Source organism: Amphibalanus amphitrite, unplaced genomic scaffold (assembly GCF_019059575.1).
Source record: "Amphibalanus amphitrite isolate SeventyFive unplaced genomic scaffold, NRLGWU_Aamphi_draft 000234F_arrow, whole genome shotgun sequence".
In the NCBI taxonomy this organism is placed as follows: Eukaryota; Metazoa; Arthropoda; class Thecostraca; order Balanomorpha; family Balanidae; genus Amphibalanus; species Amphibalanus amphitrite.
The window spans coordinates 268452-283039 of NW_024881729.1; the positions used below are offsets into that span (position 1 = coordinate 268452).

The 14588-nt window shown below is 56.5% G+C and overlaps 1 protein-coding gene across 1 annotated transcript; it reads left to right on the forward strand.

Moving 5' to 3' along the window:
* Positions 1 to 4364: 4364 nt before the first annotated feature.
* Positions 4365 to 7108, forward strand: LOC122385898 (trichohyalin-like). Its single transcript, XM_043374525.1, has 2 exons — positions 4365 to 6073; positions 6984 to 7108. Exons 1-2 carry the CDS (start codon positions 5122 to 5124, stop codon positions 7106 to 7108), a joined length of 1077 nt encoding a protein of 358 aa, XP_043230460.1. The 5' UTR covers positions 4365 to 5121.
* Positions 7109 to 14588: the final 7480 nt, after the last annotated feature.

Here is a 14588-nt window from a genome sequence, read left to right on the forward strand (position 1 = left end):
GACGTCCAGCTCCCGACGTTCGATGGTTCGACGGTCCAGCTTGTGGACCCCGCTTTTTGCTCCTCGCCATACGTGCCTGTTGCTCGCCCTCCAAAGTCGTCCGCTCCGGGCTGTTAGTCATGATTTTAGAACGCCCTTTCCTCCGACCGGCTTTTTGAACGTTGATGCGCAGCTGCGGGAGTGGTCGGATGGACTCTGGGCTTCCGACAAGCAACTAAGACACGGCGACAGCAGGCGGCTGGAGCACGGCCGCGGCAGGCAGCTGGAGCACGGCCGGCCCCGGGGCTGGCGGCTGGAGCACAGCCGCGGCAGGCGACTGGAGCACGGCCGCGCGCGGCGTGCTGATCTGCCGTCGCTGGGGCGACGACCGATGCGAAGACCGCCGTCGGCGCAGTCGTCGTCGTCGGAGATATCCCGGTTGAGCGGCGATATCCCGGCTGCTTCGAATCCCTTAAGGATGTTCTTCCACGTGAAGGTGGCGTCTTAGGCACGACGAAAAATCGGCGCCACCTGGTAGAGGTCGATGTGACGTCCCGGGTTCACCATCTGCCGCCGGGTGCCGAAAGCCAATCAGCGGACACCTTGGTTAGGTCGTCCCTTGCATTTAGACTCCGCCGCATTACCATCCTCAGTGGCAGAACTTAGCCAGCGCAGCGCGTCGCTCGCAGACTAGGCAAAAATCAGCTGAGTCGCTGGGCGGCCAATTCGCCCCGTATGGGGCGGCCAATTTACCCCAATATGACATTTTTAGGAAAAAGGGTCCGCAGACAAGCAAAAATTGTTACTTAAACTTGCAAAAGTGTCAGACAGCTCCCTGAATTACCAGATTGTTCTACCAATAGAGTTAAAATTTTGATGTCACCCAAATAAGGGACACCATGCAACTTTTCGTAGAGAAGAAAAAGTTACGTTTTTTAGCCAAAATTCACATATCGTTGGCTTTACAAAAAAACTGGGCGTCGCCGAGTTTCCTTAGTTTCTTTCCAAAGTAGTTCTTATGACGGCGGATGATGCCATATTAAAAAATAATCGCTCGGGACCGTCAAAACGCGTAGGCATGGGGCGGCCAAAGTGACCCGGGCGGCCAAATGACCCCGCTCTCCCCTACGGCTTTGAAGGGTGAACACGGGCAGGGGACCGACTGCCGTGAGGGGAGGGGATGAGGGGGACTGCGTGCGACGGCCGAACCTGGCGGTGACGTCGCCATTTATCAGCTGACGGCGCTCCGGGCGTGTGGACCCGCCCTCGAACAGAACGGCAAACGACCTGCCGGCGCCAGGTTCCAGTTGAGAACTGATCACCGTATCACCGTATCATATCCGCTCGACTCCTCCCTCAGTTCGGCGGCCGGGGACGGTGGAAACTGAGGTGATAAGGCAAATGTCCTGCACCGTTTTCCACCAAAACTTCTTTGACTTGACTCCAGCCTTTTTTTCTCCAGCCTCTCTCACCACTACATATACACGTTGCATATGTATGCATACTTATTCCCCGAGGCCGAGAATATTGCAATCAGTTCACAAGCTGCAAATGCATAAATGATCTACAGAAAATGTTCGAAAATCCAACGATCAACAAAGAACTAAATACGCTAAAGAATTGCACACAAAATATGTGACGCACGTCAAGTCAAATACCTACAAAGGGGTGTGGGTACACATATGGTCCTATAGCTCTATACCACAGCACCGCACTCTGTGTGGTCCACCTCTGTGCAGTCGCTTCCCCTGGGTACACGCTGCACGCCATACCATGTTCGGGCCGCGGTAGCTGGCTAATAGCCGTGTCCTCCGTGTGGTAATGGTGCAGTCTCTCGGCGGCAGGCACCGCCGCGGGGGCTGCCTATTCAGACGGCTATTTGGCCGAGCGGGCCATCCTCGCCGGTCGAGCGGGCCATCCTCGCCGGTCGAGCGAGCCATCCTCGCCGGTCGAGCAGGCCGTCCTCGCCGGTCGAGCGAGCCATCCTCGCTGGCTGAGCGGGCTATCCTGGCTGGCTGGCCGATCGAGCGGACGGATGGCGCACGGTGAGCGGTGGCAGCAATCACGGCCGCCGGATTCCATCCATGCCTCAGCGTCGGGCGCCGGGATCGGGGAGAGGAGTTCAGCGAGAGGCGCTCAGTGCTCTGTGCTCTGCTCTCGGAGACTGGTGCAGTGTGCCGTTCCCAGAGTTTGGTGCTCGATGTTCTGTTCTTAGTGTTTTGCTGATCTGGGAGCTTGGTTCCCTGTGCTCTGTTTCCGTAACTTGGTGTTCAATGCTCCGTGCTCTATTCTCGGCTTCCCCTGTCGTCACGAGGTGCTCAAATCTCGGCCATCGCGTAGTCTCGGAGCTTGGCACGCAGTGCAGAGCTCGCGCGCCCAGAGTGCGTCACAGCTGGTTCTCATTACCCACACCGGGCGTCTGTCTGGAGACGCGCTGACTGAGCTGAGACGGCAATAGTCTCCGTGCACTGCTCCTCTCGTCGTTCCGCGCTGTGCTTCTCCGATCCTGAACATGTCTAACTCTTCCACGTCTCATCGTCTGGGCATATTCGCGCTCTGCTTCGTGAAACGCTGCGTTGCGCCGTTGCGCCACCGTACTGTTATATGTACTGTTAGGTAAAACTAGTCTGTAGTCTGTACCACTGGCGACAAAGGATGCTTCTTTGCTCCACGAAGCTTTCTCCTTTCAGGCTTCGTCATTCAGACCTCAGCCATCAGAGTTGACACCTCAGCCTTTACACCTCACATCTCAAACATTAGACTGCATGACATAAATAGCTCGCAATCCGGAGCGGTGCGATCCAGCAGCCTCTCTGAGTAAGGAGCGCCAGATTGCGGCCGGCTCGTCAAGACAAATAGCGGCGCAGGCGGGGATTTATCGCCGCTGTCAGGGGAGTAGGCCAAGCCAGCACGGACTCTGCACGGGAGGTCGGACGCTGCACTGGTGAAGCTTTACGTTCAGACCTGGGTCAACTCATATTGGTACAGGTCGTCGTAGTAAAATACGCCACATCGAATGTCAGATATCATCGTGAATCTCAGTTTAGGAGGTCGAAACGGCTTCCAACTGACCTATGTCAACCATTACCCCTATCAGCGGTGGCCCGGGGGATCATTGATCACGGTCTGTGTCCGAGGTCAGTTTTCGTCGAGCGGCGTCCGTCAAGGTGTCAGACAGGTAGGGCCGGTCGGTCGGTCGCCGATATCGATTGCAGCTCACACGGGGCTGGCTCGGGGCCGGTGTTTGTCGCCGGTGAACCGGACAGTCTCGATGCTCTGTAAACGGTCCGTGCAGGCTGGCTGGGTGCCGGCCAGCCGGTAATTGCGTGGTTTGTGAGCCCGCGCGGCGCTGTGTAGGTGGACAAAACATGGGGCGGTGCTACAACGACGAGTTGGAGGGCGGAATGACACTCAAATTACCCGTCAACTCAGGGCCTCAACAGGCCTCGGTGGTCGGTGGATGGTGCAGAGAAATGCCGGATAACTAGAGTGTGTAAATATGATGTTTTTGCACGACCTTTCTGAATCAAGCCAGCTATGCTCACTTTTGTAGTCTTTGAACTATGTCAAATGGTGGGTTTTGTGGTGTTTTTTGCTTCTTCAAATTCCAGGCTTCCTTCCAAAATTTTATTAAATTGATTCGTACCTAAACCATTGTGTTCTCTTATTGTGTTTCTCATAAAACATGCAGGCCTCCATCAGGCATCAATTTCGGACTTTCACTTTCATTTTAATCTTTTTTCCTTTTGGGCTCCTCATGTTGTAAACCTTAAACGTCCATGATATGTTTTGATTTTGCATTTGTATTCTTCCTACACAGATTTTATTTTCCATTAGGTAATTGTTTCGAAGGGGTTCCTATGCATCCGACAGTAGCGTAGACGTTACTAGCGATTTGGCCTATGCCGAACTATACTAGCTGAATGCTCTTGAGCTTTCTAATGTTTGCATATCATCTTAGAACCAAGACTGGACAATTTCGGGTCTACATCTCTGGTTTCTACGTGATCGGAGGGTCGAAGGCGCCACGGGCGATATAAAAATGATGCGAAACCGTCCAGCTCCAACGTTTCATCCTATTGGAAGACACCGACGACGGCATTCCTTGTTCGCCTTTCCCACCTGTCGGGAATAGCCCGCATGCCATTTTATCGCCACCGTGATGTCGCTATCCCCTCTGTGACCGCCGCATGTACGTATGAATGTATATTCACCGGCTGTGGCTCGTCGCCGGCTAGGTAGACCGCCGGGACCGGCCGGCCGTGAGGGCGCCGGCCGCCCGGGCCCGGCCTGACCGGGCCGCCTGACCCTTCCGCCGCCGCGCAGCCTGGGAGGGCCGAGACCGGCCCCCTGTTTTTGACGGCGGCGTCTGGAATGTGTATTGTCCACGCCGGCGTCCCCGTCCCAGGTGGGCGCGCGGACCGGCCAGGTGCGGCTATTTTCGGGACCACCGCGGTCATGTTTTTCTTCTCCCTAGTTTCCGGATTCTTTCAGCTCCCCATCTGTGCTATTCTTCGTGACACCATTTCTCGCCATATTTAAACTGATGTAAACATGTTTCTCGTCCTGTTCTGTTCTGGCCTCCGCAGCGTGCGGACGTGCCTCTGTCCTGTCGTAGCCGTCGCACCGTTCGTTGGACACCGCAATATAGAAATACCTCTTCAGTGCTGTGTCGGGAAGTGTGGAAACAACGAGACACAGTGAGCCTCAGTGAGCGGGCGGAGTTAGAATCGGGCGTGTGCGGCGCGTGCGCAGCTCTTCATTCTACACAAGTTATCTTACCTTCACTCCTCTACCTTTCCTGGTCTGCTGAATTGTGGGCCTCCTTGTCGCTTGAATTGTGACTTCTATCTCTCACCTGTGTCACGCTGAATTGCCGTGGCTCCTGGCTGCTGAATTGTGGCCATCCTTCATATCCGATCGATCTGCCTAAAACCCTTCGCCTACTTGTGTTGAATAGGGTGTGCACGAGTTTCATTTCACCCAAATGCCGTGGACCCGCTGGTCTGATTAGAAAGGAGTGTCTACAGTCCGCTCCGCCAGAGGAGAGTCGGGCGCCGCGCGGAGCGGTGTCCCGTCGAGCACAGGCCGGCGCGTGGCCGCGACATTTACTGGTCCTCCGGGCCGGATCCATCCGGCAACATGTCAGCAACAGGAGAAACAGAACAGCCTCCCTCAGCAGACCTGGAAGAGAGCGTCCCAAGAGAGAAGCGTCATGAAGCGGTGAGCGAGGAGTTGAAGGTGCTGCGCCGGAAAAGGGGACAGAAGTTGGCAGCCTTTTCCCGCGCGTGCCACAGAGCAGAATTACTCATCGCCGTTCGTGGGAGTCGCTCAACCTTAGAAGGATTGTTCGAGACAGTCGATGTGGCATTGGAAGGCGTCATCACAGCGAATGATGCACTGGAAGCCTGCCTGTCGTCTGAAGCAGATAAGGCTGATGCAGAGGAGTACTGTGCCAAGGCAGAACGTGATAGAGAAGATATCGTCGAAAGAATCACCCAGCATCTAGCAGAGCGCAGAGATGAGCCGCCATCAGACGCCGGCTCTGTCGTTTCTGTCGCTCAGAAGAGCCAGACGAGTGCCGTCTCAAGAGCATCTCAAGTCGAAGCAGAGGTTGCGTTTAAGATTAAAGCACTACGCCTACAGCAGCTTAAGCGTAGGCAAGAAGAACAGCGACTGCAAGAAAGTCAAGAAGAGGAGAAACAGCGCCGCAGGGAGGAAGAACAGCGCCGTAGGCAACAAGAGGAAGAGCGCCGCAGGCAAGAAGAGCAGCGCCAAGAGAGGGAAGCCGAGAGACGAAGACAGCTTCAAGATGCTGAAGATGAAGCTGAAGCAGCCCAGTTCGAAGCTAATCTACGTAAGGAGCTCAACGGTGACCTTCAAGACGAAAGGAGGAACGATTTCGAAGATGAGCTGTTTGCAACAGAAGAAGCCGGAATCAGAAGTCATCAGCGAGAAGTACAGCTGTCGTGTGATAGGTCGGCTACAGCACCAAGCCATGAAATGGAGGAACGTCGTGAAGAGCCGGTCAAAGGTTCAGGATCTCACCAAATGAGGCAAAACACGTCATGGATAGGAGAGCTACGCAGTCCGCGTCAGACCCAGCGCACAGAGAGCGCAGCTCCGTTTTCAGCCTTCGCCAAGAGTATCCCAAAACTGACTCTTCCGACCTTCAGTGGTAAAGCTTCAGAATGGCCGAGATGGAGCGGATTGTTCAAAGCACTGGTGCACGATCAGCTGTCCCTCTCCGACACAGAAAAGATCGCTCACCTTCAATCATCGGTGAGAGGACTGGCACAGCAGACCATTTCTGGCATGTTATACGATGGAAGCCTGTACCACCAAGCGTTGAAAGCCCTCGAGGAGCGGTTTGGTCAAGATGACGATATCATCAAACACAACCTCAACAGCATCTTCAACGCCCCAGACCCGACGGAAGATGATGCAGAAGCGCTGGAAAGATTCCAAGCGACGGTACACTGCGCCGTGACTATCCTCCAGAGCATGGGGGCAGATGCTGACCTTCACAGCAGTAATAGCCTGCATCGGACGGTGGAAAAACTCCCTCGGGAGCTGAGACGAGAGTGGGGAAAGTTCTCACTGGAACTAAAGCCGACCAGACCATCACTTCTAGACGTGGACTCGTGGCTGAAGACCCAAGTGAAGATCAGCAGAAGCTGTCCCAAGGGAAAAGGGGACGGCGAAGAAGTCGGCGCCAGGCAAAGAAACGAACGCGCCGATGAGACCGTCCAAAGACAAACCTTCTTCACAGCCGCGAATCCAAAGCACAAGCAGATGTGCTCAGCATGTGAAGGCCAGCACGATCTGCAGCAGTGTCAGATCTTCATCGGGAAGTCTCCTGATGCCAGGCTCAAATACGCATTCAGCCAGAGATTGTGCCTCCACTGCCTCAGGAAGGGCCATCGCGTGGTAGACTGCCGAAAGGCAAGGCGCTGTGAAAGGGATGGCTGCAAGTACCGACATCACGCTCTTCTCCACGGCAGTCGGCCAGTCAGGTCGCGACAACCTGATGACCCAGTGGCAAAGCCTGATGCAGGCAACGATGGAGCAGACGCAGCAGCACCGGGGGCGGCAGATGTCCTCGACCCAGATCCGGCGCTACAGGTGATGTTTGTGCAGAGCAGAGTCAGCGCTGGAGAGCTCCTGTCCGAGCAGAAAGGGAAATCGCGATCTACAGGAGCTTCCAGGACCAAACACAGCCAGCCAGTGCCACAGTCTCCAACACGACTCCAACACGCCGCGGGATATGCGGCCGCTCGCCCGCGTGACCCAGGTGTTACCGGGACCAGATGGATGAGTCCATTCTGTCCAGATCAAGGCGGCAGGACGATGCGAGGATAGATGGTCCGGCGTCAAGATTGAGGTGCTGGAAGTGTGCAAATGCTGAGAACAGTTATGTAAATATGTGTGTCGTGTTTCGTTCGCGCCAGCCGGTTAGAGAAAGCTGACGATTGCTCGCCCTCTCTAGACGCAGCCCAGTCGAGGCCGTCTACCAGCCGATACATCAGCGGCGGTACTGTGTTTAGTGTTCTCGTGGAGTCGAACACGGGGGGCGGGATGTGACCGCCGCATGTACGTATGAATGTATATGCACCGGCTGTGGCTCGTCGCCGGCCAGGTAGACCGCCGGGACCGGCCGGCCGCGAGGACGCCGGCCGCCCGGGCCCGGCCTGACCGGGCCGCCTGACCCTTCCGCCGCCGCGCAGCCTGGGAGGGCCGAGACCGGCCCCCCTGTTTTTGACGGCGGCGTCTGGAATGTGTATTGTCCACGCCGGCGTCCCCGTCCCAGGTATGCGCGCGGGCCGGCCAGGTGCGGCTATTTTTGTGACCGCCGCGCGTCGCTAGACGTGTTTTTTCTTCTCCCTTCGTTTCCGGATCTATTCAGCCTCCCCACCTGTGCTATTCTTCGTGACCCCATTTCTCGCCATATTTAAACTGATGTAAACATGTTTCTCGCCCTGTTTCTGTTCTGGCCTCCGCAGCGTGCGGACGTGCCTCTGTCCTGTCGTGTAGCCGTCGCACCGTTCGTTGGACACCGCAATATAGAAATACCTCTTCAGTGCTGTGTCGGGAAGTGCAGAAGCAACGAGACACAGCTTGAGCAGCAGTGAGCGGGCGGAGTTAGAATCGGGCGTGTGCGGCGCGTGCGCAACTCTTCATTCTACACAAGTTACCTTACCTTCACTCCTTTACCCTTCCTGGTCTGCTGAATTGTGGGCCTCCTTGTCGCTTGAATTGTGACCTCTATCTCTACTCACTTAACCTTCTCATTTTACCCTTCCTGGTCTGCTGAATTGTGGGCCTCCTTGTCGCTTGAATTGTGACTTCTATCTCTCACCTGTGTCACGCTGAATTGCCGTGGCTCCTGGCTGCTGAATTGTGGCCATCCTTCATATCCGATCGATCTGCCTAAAGCCCTTCGCCTACTTGTGTTGAATAGGGTGGCACGAGTTTCATTTCACCCAAATGCCGTGGACCCGCTGGTCTGATTAGCCCCAGAAAGGAGTGTATACAGTCCGCTCCGCCAGAGGAGAGTCGGGCGCCGCGCGGAGCGGTGTCCCGTCGAGCACAGGCCGGCGCGTGGCCGCGACACCCTCCCATCCTGATCGGTCCGCCCCTCCTGTCTCCAGCCGGGCGACAGCAGCGCCCCTGGCGGCCGCCAGCAGAGTCTGGCGGCACGGCCGGCGGCGGCGGCAGTACGGCCGGGAACCGTCGCGGAGGTGGCGTGCCCGACACGGCGGCGTGCACGGTACGGCGGTGGCGTGCGGACGGCGACCGACTCGGTGGGTCGCAGCGCCTCAGGGCGAACGGAGGAGAGTCTGAGTGACTGACACGGTGGTGTGACCAGGCGTTACAGAACAATATAATTCCGCCAGGACTGAGTTTCGGAGCGGGAGCTGACGACAGGCGAGTGACGAGGAAATCGGCCCACACAGGTAAGGCATATCTGCGAACGTTCGTGCTAACACCCATACCGTCATTGACAAACATCAGATGGATGTTTGTTGTCATGTTGAGACATGGAGCTTTACTTCCGACATTTTGAAGTCGGCTGGAAGGCTGCATGCTAGCGTGTGGCTGTTCTTTCCCGTCACGAACCATTGACTAAACATGTGAAACACGCGTAGTCTCGGAAGTATCTCGTATAATCCACGTGACAGCTCCCAAGTTCAAAACATTCAAACAAACACGACATCAAACAAACATTCTGTAATCTTTCTCTGCCGGTTTGCGGCGGCGCCACCTCATTACCTGTCGATTGACTCCGCCGGAGTTTTGCCGCTCGTCTTTCATCATTAATTAACGAGAGATTCAGAGTCTGCAGCGCTGCAGTCGCTGTCGTAACGTTTGGCTCGGTGGGCCGGTGAGTCTCGTGGGAACCCGGCCGAGGGTGGGTCGGACCCACCGGACGGGTACTCGGGCGGAGGCAGGAGGAGGGGATAGGGGACGGGAGGGGGCAGCCACTCGATGCTGACATAAGCTCACGATCTTCCGCCCATCGAGGTGCTAACAGATGGACGGACCCGCGTCCTGGAACTGCGTTACAGCGTGGTGACGGTGCTGTGGGAACAGTTGATGTCCGTTGCCAGGTGCAATTATTAAAGCAGACGCTTAATTAATCGCTTCCGCATTAATGTTCCTACCCTAAGCTCGCCGTTGTGTGACTGTCCATTGTAATTATGATAAGAGGCGTGACGTGTGCGTGCTTAAATCTGGATGAGCCGGTGTAAGCGACTCGAGGCATCAGCTTGAGTGGAGTTTCCACTCGAGAGATGAATAACTAATGACAGCGCTCGATTACAGGCGACCGAGTCCGTCAGATTGGATTGCAGTGTCTGGAGACTTGGCAATGATTACACAACGAGCTCATCGGCACATCATTAATGGGACTGTGAATTACGACAGTAGCTATTGACAGGATGTGGCGCAGTTTGCTTCGGCTCAGGGCCTGTCGGACCGGTAGGGTCCTTCGAGACGTACCCGGAATTCCGGAATGAAATCTCGGAAACCGGAAGCCAGTCGCTCTGGTCGCGGAAGGAGGCCTGCATGCGCCGTAACTTCCGTAGTGACTGCATTTTCAGTATTGGATCTTCTTATCTCAGCAGTGTCATTCGGTGGGATGGATGTGGGGATTCAACAGGGATTTGAAGTTATTTCAGCAGCAGCACCTCTCAGCAACTGGTTCCTGGTCGCAACACCTCAACAACGTGCACTCTCGTCTTTTCAGTGCTCCCACATCACGGGAGTCACTCATGCTGCCGTCTCAGTGCAGTGGTGTGAGCTGTGGCTATATCGGCAGCGCTCTCAAATCACTGCACTCACTCAGCACTCAGCAGTGCTGTCCAGTGTCCACCAATGGAGCCATCTCAGCAGTGTTCCCACTGCCCAGCACTGCAGTCTCCGTCAGCTCCGTCAGCACCGCCCGCTTGTCTCCCCTCTCTGCCTCGGGGGAGAAGGCATGAGTGCCGTGTGAATCCCGTAAGTCCATGAGGCGTGAGTTCTCCTTGAGTGCCACTGCCGCGTGAGTCCCGTGAGTCCCATGAGGTGTGAGTCCCCGTGAGTGTCGCCTCCACCCCTGATCCGTCCGCACCGATCCACCTCCCTGCCCATCCGCCCCCTCCCCCCTCCCGCCCCGATCCGTCCCGCCCACGGCGTCTGCCGGCTTCTCCGCCGTATCTGCCGTCAGATTAGTGTTAATTAGCGTCGGACGCCGTCTGATCGCCGCTCTCCTGCAGGGGACGGGAGGGGAGGGGCAGCGCAGAGCCTGGCCCCCTGTCTGAGGTGCAACGGTAATGGATGAGACTTACGCGAATACGCATGAGCATAAAAGTATATGGAGAAATTATTTCTTGGCGCAGGTCCCGTTTTATCGGCGACAGTGCATTGAGGGAGACTTCAGTCAGATGGCTTCGCCATCGCTGTGTAGCAATCCATCCTTTCGTAGAGGTAGCGTTTGAAGGAAAGGACGGCCCAGTTTTCGAGATTTCCCTGGCAAGTGGAAGTGCATAGCGGACAATCCGCCCTCCACAGCGAACTTAACGGTGAGGGGTCGGTGGGCTCTAAGCTGGGACGCTACTGCAGTGACCAATGACCATTGGAAGAATCAGCGTCGCTCGGCCCGAACCCGATCGGCGGCTGTGTTCTGGGAAGGGGCTCGGTTTGTCACGACTGTCGCCGTTTCACCGGACCAGTTCAGCTCAGTGACTCACTGTACTGGATGCCGGTGGGATGTGTCAAGCGCTGAGATTCAGACATCAGTGGATGATCAATCCTGATCGCCCAGCATCAACCCCTTAGGTGGAACGCTTTGTGGGATAGCTAAAGGCCCAATATATTCGTAATCGTACTTGACTACTTGTTTTAGCGTCAGCTCTCTCGGTGTTACACTTGTGACAGGCAGTTCTAGTGGCATTTTGTTCATCGTTCGTGACTCAGTGACATTTATCACACTATGGTCAAATATAGCCAACGATCTCAGGCCTAATCGTTCTTCGTTCCGTTCGGAAGCTTCATGTTTTAATTATTCGTTGTCCAGAATTACCTACCGAGGTGAAGATCAGGAGATAAGAAGATCCAATGTTTGGGCCTAGACAGGTATAAATGGTTCTGGATATTAGTCGCCATCAGCGAGAAAAATCTCGCCTGGTCCTTGAGATGACCGTCTGATTAGGGGAGGATAAATATCCTCCCGGACGTTTATGTACTATCACTTCTCTGTGTAAATTGGACATAAGTGATAGGCATATCGTCGGATCTGTGGAATTCGTATTGTGACTTAATTTGGATCTTCTTTGTTCCGTTAATCTATACTGCAAATAGATTCCCAGCAGTGCCATCGCTGTCACGGTTCATCTTCTTTGCTTCCCTCCACCCTCTTTTCCCCTCCCTTCCTCCGGTTCTGCTCGCCGTTATCTACTCTGTGCACCAGGCTTGCTTTTCTTAGCTGTGGGTCTCTCCTGAGGGCCTTCCTCACCTGTCTAGCCACAGCTCGCCTCACCATGGTTGTAACCTGCAGGCCCCTGGCGCTCCCTCCCGTGCTTAACCCCGTCCCGTTATTCCTTTTCCCGACCACCACCCTATCCCAGCGCTCCTCCTTTGAGACTGTTCCGCCCTGGTCCTGCGTTCCTCTCCCTGCGACCGTTCCGCCCTGACCCGGCGCGGCGTCCCTCCTGAAGCGTTCCTCCGCGCCCGGCGCCCCTCCCCGGCCGTCTCGTAAGTTGCAGGTCACCACCGGCGTGTCAGCTCCACCCTGGAAAACACCACTCGGCCGCTCATCACCTTGAGCTCCGCCGCACCGCCAGATCCGGGGAGGCTGTGTTTCGGGGGAGGGCTCACCGCTGCGCCGGTCATTAGTCATCTGGGAAGTTAATTTGCTGACGCCGGTGACGGCGGCCGGCCGGCGCGGTCGGCGGACCAGATGGTCTCTCAGAAGGCCGGGAGACAGACCGGACCGGTCGGCTGTGTTTACAACAGATGGCTGGGACTGCAGAATTCAGCATCATGCCGACCACCGCGACGCCGCGTGTGGCCGGGGTGACCGAAGTCCGGACGCCGTGCCGGTACAAGGATGCCGTGGAGGCGCCGTCCCCGGGACTTTATAACCGTGACGGAAAGTTTCAAGGTAGACGGTCTCTGAGGACCGGGGTGACTCCTCAGAGGTATTGGGAGCCAACGACGCGCCCCAGGCCCAAGCAGAGCAGACCAGTCCAAGAGGCTTTGGAGTGCAATGAAGACTCCCTGTGAGGTAACTGATTGACAATTTCATGCTTTGGACTGTCTACCCGGCTAGTCAAATATGTGGTTAATACCGGATGGGCCCCTTTCAATATACCGGAGGACCAGAACGCCCCGTCGCGTCGGCCGATGCGACGACCGACCGTGGTGAGGGATGCCGAGTCGCCGAGACGTCTTGCGACCTGCAACACAAGACTGTGACTGGCATGACTGTGACTGTGACTGGCATAACGGTCGGCCGTGACTGGCACTACAAGCCGCCACTGATACGGCGTGCATCGGACGAGCCGCGAGGCGCCGGTAAACAGCGCCGAGATCGGGTGGTGGGAGCACGCTAGGCCGCCTCGTGGGAGGGCCTGGCACAGCGCTAGTTGGACTTGGCGTGCGCTGTGAATACGTGATAGATCATGTCAGTTGGGCTCATAATAGCGGCGCTGCTTATGACCGTTCTAGTTGTACAGGTGTGGTGGTATATCTGGCTCACAAAGAGTCCAGCCGCGGTGGTGCAGCTATCAGTGACACGGCTCCGGCCGATTTGACGTCACGCCGCCGGCCGAGGTGTCTGGCGGTGAGTCTCCCGCGGGGAGAGTCCGTACACCTGGAGTCCATGGCGGCCCGGTCGGCGACATCAGACCGGCGCGGCCCGCTGCAGACTGCATCCGAAACGTGCATTGCCGTGCAGCCGGACGGCACTTTGCATATAAACTCGGCTGTGTGATGGCGGCCGTGGATGTGAGCGCCGCCCGCGGCCGCGGTGGGCGTTCGATTGATGATCGCTGGTCGCGCCGTGCTCGGCCCGGCTCTCTGGCGGACCCTTCTCTCTTTATGAGCGGACTCAGCCTCCCGCTGGGAGCGTCCGCTGGCGCCTGGCACCGGCGATCTCGGCAGCGGCTCGCTGGGTTGGGTCTGATGACGAGCCTCATTCCGCACTGGAACTCCATGATGGCGAAGTTGTCGTAGGACGGTATCGGTGTCTAAGTTTGGTGTAATGTTACATCATGTGATCTCAGTTGGCTATCGGATGGAAGATTCCGCGGTCGGGTCCGGTCCGATTTCCTTCAAGCCCTGTCCCCACCGATTTCTCTTTGAGCTCTGTCCTTTCCGAGCTCTGTCCCTACCCAGCTCTGTCCTCTCATGACTCTGTCTTCTTCAACACTCTGTCGGCTGGCGCGGTGTGTCGATAGTGATACAGAGGTGTCGGATGATCACCCCTCCCCCTCTGCCCCTGGGCACCACCTGACGGCCGCTAACGAGGTGTAAGGCGGCGGCGGCGGCGGCCGAGCTATCTTGGGCGGACGGTCGGCGCGTCTCCTGATTAGATCGGCTCGAGACAGACGGAGGCAGCTCGGTGATAGCCCGGGGCGCTGACAGGTCAAACGACCGAGTCAGAAGGGCTCGGCGCCGACAGGGGTGGGCGGGCCGCTGACGGGACGGGCGCCTCTCAAATCTCACACCTTCGAATAGTTTTGCTAGCGTGATGAGCTGGCTAGAGAAGCTTATGCTAGATATTTGACGATGAGTCTCAACACCTGTTCAGTGATGCCATGAGGTCATGCCCAGAGGTCCAGAGGTGATTCCATTTGCCTGCTGGAGTCACAGGAATCGGTAACGAGTGGGATCCACAGCCAAGATAGAGGCTCTGTGCGGCTCAGGCCGGGGTTCGTCGAACGGCTGATGGTGTGGTAGTTCGATGGGTAGTGAGCGCTCAGGTTTGTCTGGTTCGTTTCAAGCCGGTGCTGAGATGCGCTTTTGGACGGTACAGGGCGTGCTTAATGGATAGCAGCGGAGCCTTACTACTGTCACATCTACGTTGAAATCCTTTTTGAGGCATATTTTATTTACGTTTGTTGAAC

Coding starts and splice junctions, on each gene's coding strand:
- LOC122385898 (XM_043374525.1), top strand. CDS start 5,122: ATGTCAGCAACAGGAGAAACAGAACAGCCTCCCTCAGCAGACCTGGAA. Junction 6,074..6,983: donor AGGAGAGCTACGCAGTCCGC/GTCAGACCCAGC, acceptor TCTCCACGGCAG/TCGGCCAGTCAGGTCGCGAC.